This window comes from Chiloscyllium plagiosum, chromosome 5 (assembly GCF_004010195.1).
Source record: "Chiloscyllium plagiosum isolate BGI_BamShark_2017 chromosome 5, ASM401019v2, whole genome shotgun sequence".
In the NCBI taxonomy this organism is placed as follows: Eukaryota; Metazoa; Chordata; class Chondrichthyes; order Orectolobiformes; family Hemiscylliidae; genus Chiloscyllium; species Chiloscyllium plagiosum.
In genome coordinates, this window is record NC_057714.1 from 24,039,893 (window position 1) to 24,043,750 (window position 3,858).

The 3,858-nt window shown below is 40.0% G+C and overlaps 1 protein-coding gene across 1 annotated transcript in view; it reads right to left on the bottom strand.

The window, feature by feature from the left end:
* LOC122550236 (alpha-1,6-mannosylglycoprotein 6-beta-N-acetylglucosaminyltransferase A-like) overlaps positions 1-3,858 on the bottom strand; it is a 54,684-nt gene that overhangs the window by 26,446 nt on the left and 24,380 nt on the right. Inside the window, exon 6 of the mRNA XM_043690994.1 lies at positions 887-1,020. Within this exon, the coding sequence (XP_043546929.1) occupies positions 887-1,020 (134 nt within the window). The remainder of the gene's footprint in view (positions 1-886; positions 1,021-3,858) is intronic.

The following is a 3,858-nucleotide window of genomic DNA, read 5'->3' on the forward strand; positions in this document are numbered from 1 at the left end:
TGTAATGTAATGTAATGTAATGTAATGTAATGTAATGAAAAAAGCTGGTCAGAGGCTAGGAATACAAATAGAAATTCACTGTTGACTCCCTAAAGCTTGCCCACCATCTAAAACTATATTACATCAGTAATACGATGGAATATGATCCATTTGCTGGTAAGTGCAACTCTAACAACACAGAATCTTGACACCATTCAGGTTCACCCCATGTCCTGACACATTCACTTCCTTCATGAGCAATACACAATAGCAGCAGTGTGCACAAATTCACCAAACTTTGTCGGACAGCACCTTCCAAAGCCATCATCTCAAAGAAAAGGGTAGCAGATAGATGGGAACACCATCACCTGCAAATTCCTTTCCCTGTCAGTCACCATCCTAAATTGGAAATATATCGCTGTTCCTGCACAGTCATTGGGTCAAAATCCTAGAACTTCCTCCCGAACAAGATTGCAGGTGTACCGACATAAATCAGACTGCAACAGTTCAAGAAGGCCGCTCACCAATGCCGCCATAAAGACAAAACAGGATGGCAATATATGCTGCCCAACCAGCAAAACCTAAATCTCCAGAATGAATTTAAAAAACTCAATCCAAACCTCAACATTTTAAATATTTTTTGTTTTTATCATGCACAATTTTATGTTGAAATGGATCTAGAATCTAGATTTATATTATGAGCAAGCAAATTACATGAAAAATTTATGCAATGGACCTGCTACAAAGTGTGCTTTACATAAAAATGTTTGTAGAGATTGCAAAAATTAAAATTATCTAGAGTTGCATATTATTTGCGGGATACTACATATGTGTAATTACAGGAGGACAGTCAGCAATTTATTTGTGATACAAAGCCCCAGAATGAGTTCTACATGTATTTACTTACGGAACATGTTGTAAAACTGCTTAGGAATTAGATTGAGTTTGCCCCAGGGAGATCCATGGTTCTTTTTCTTGGCATATTCAGCATGGTTAAATTCAGGTTCAGTTCCAAAAGAATCAAGAACCCTCAACAAGCATCTAAGAAAGGATGCAAGAAGTATGAAAAATATTGGCATGATGATCAAAATTTTCAGATTATCAGGGAGACAATGACAGTTTGTTAAAAGTCAAAAGACTGATTTACCAGTTTTGAATACTTAGTTCTGAACTTCCAAAATATCCATGTAAATGTGGAGTGATTTAAAATTCTCAAAGCATTTGTGTAATTATTGAAGATACTGTAATGATAACTGTTCCAAATTCCTTCCATTGGAAACACCAGATTTTTGGAACAAACCACTGCCCATTATCTGCATATTTTAGCAGGCCTTTGCAAAACTCTGTATATCATTATTCATTCTAAACACTGTAAGAAGCAAACTCAATTCACTTCTTCACATTTATTTTGCTGGAATTGCTTGCCACCTTTCAATCACTTGCATTATCAGTGTATACTCCCAACAGTGTTTCAAGACTGTTGTACAACAAACAAAATCAGAAATTGCTGATGAAACACACTGGTGTGGTAGCATCTGTGGAGAGAATGCAGAAAATTCAGGATTGTTCTGAAGAAGGGTCACAAGAGCCAAAGGTTAACTCTGCTTTCTCTCCACAGATGCTGCGAGACCGGAGAGTTTCCAGCAACTTCTGATTTTGTTTTTGATTTCCAAAATCTGCAGATTTTTCTTTTTCTTTGTATTAAACACATACTTGTCCCTCCGTGGTTTATCACGTCCGTCATCCATCAACTTTTTACAGCACAGATCCAGTTAAACACTAGATAAGTTTAAGAAACTTTTTTTTATTTCCTGATAGGATGTGGGCATCACTGACTAAACCAGCATTTATTAGTCATCCCTAATTGCCCTGGTGGTAAGCAGCCTTTGTGAACTGCTGCAATCTTGAGATGCAGCAACATCCACAGTGTTTTTAAGAAATTTTACTTGGTGTCAGTGTAAGAACAGTGATATAGTTCCAAGTGAGGATATTATGTGACTTCTGGGGGAAGTTTTTCATGATGGTCTTCTCATACATCTGCCTTCATTGTCCTTCTAGTGGTAGAGGCCATGGGTTTGGAGGTACTGCTGAAGGAGCCTGGGTTAGTTGGAGCACTGTATCTTGTAAATGGTGCACGGTTGTGTATGTCAGCGGTGAAGAATGTGAAAGGTTTTCAGGAATAGACATGAATGGGGAGGAGGCTCAAGAGACTGAATGACCTACTCACTCCTGTTTTTAATTCATGAATCTGTATTGTGCAGGTGATGAATGGGCTGCAACTCAGGCAGGTTGTTGTCCTGGATGGTGACAAGCCAAAATGTTGATGGACTTGCATCTAACCAGGTTCTTGGAGAATATTCAATCACATTCCTGACTTCTACTTTGTAGATGGTGGACAGAGGCTGGGGAATCAGAAGGTGTGTTGCTCATTGCAGAACTCTCAGCCTCTGACTTTCTGTTATAGCCAAGTATTGTACGAACTGGTCCAGTTCAACTTCTGGTCAATGGTAACCCCCAGGATTTTGACACTGAAGGATTCAACGTTGCTGATTTACAGTGAAATTATTAGATTCTCTCTTGTTGAAGATGGTCATTGCCTGACAGTGGTGCAGCAAGAACATTACTTGTCACTTATCAGCCCAAATATTGCTTGGGACTTGCTGCATTTGGATGCAGGCTACTTCAGCATCTGAGGCAATGAAAAATGGTGAATATTGTGCAATCCTTCGTGAACATCTCACTCTGACTTTATAATGAAGGGAAGGTAATTGATGAAGAGGCAAAAGATGGTTGGGCCTAAGACACAACTCTGAAGAACTACTCTAGTGATTTCTTGCGACTGACCTTTCAAAAACCACTATCGTCTTCCTTTGTGCTCAATATGACTCCAACCAGTGCAGAGTTTTCCTCTTGATTCCTACTGACTTCAATTTTGCTGGAGCTCCTTGATGCATACTTGGTCAAACACTACCTTGATGTCAATGATAGTCACTCTCAACTTACCTCTACAGTGTCCATGTTCGGACCAGGTCTGTAATGAGGCCAGGAGTTGAATGGCCCTGGCAGAATTGGAACTGATAGTCAGTGAGCATGTTATTAGTAAACAAATACTGCTGGATAGCACTGTCAACATTTCTTTCCATCACTTTGCTGATGTGTGCAAGTAGATTGACTGGGCAATAATTGATTGGGTGCACAATTTTTCACATTGTTAGGTAGATGCCAGTGTTGTAACTTCACTGGAATAATTTTGCCAGAGGCAAGGCTAAATCTGGAGCACAAGTTTTCAGTACTATTGCTGGAATGTTGCATTTGCAGTATCCAATACCTTCAGCCATTTCTTGATATCATGTGGAATGGCAAAAAATGGCTGAATGGCCAGGAAAGAAAGGGGTTGTGATGGATTACCCACTTAGAACTTCTGATTGAAACAAGATACAAGTCTGCAGTATTGGCTTTTTCAGTAATATGCTGGGCCAACCATCTTTGGACATGGATTATTTGTGGAGCCTGATCCTGCTGTTAATTGTCAACCACCATTCACAATTGAATATGACAGGCTGCAGAGCTTTGATCTGCTCCATTGCTTGTGGCATTGTTTACCTTTGTCTATTTCATGCTGTTTCTGCTGTTTGGAATAAAAGTAGCCCTGTTTTGCAGCTTAACCAGGTTGACACCTCATTTTTAGATTAGATTAGATTAGATTACTTACAGTGTGGAAACAGGCCCTTCGGCCCAATAAATCCACACCGCCCCTCCGAAGCGCAACCCACCCATACCCATACATTTACCCCTTACCTAACACTATGGGCAATTTAGCATGGCCAATTCACCTGACCTGCACATCTTTGGACTGTGGGAGGAAACCGGAGCACCCGG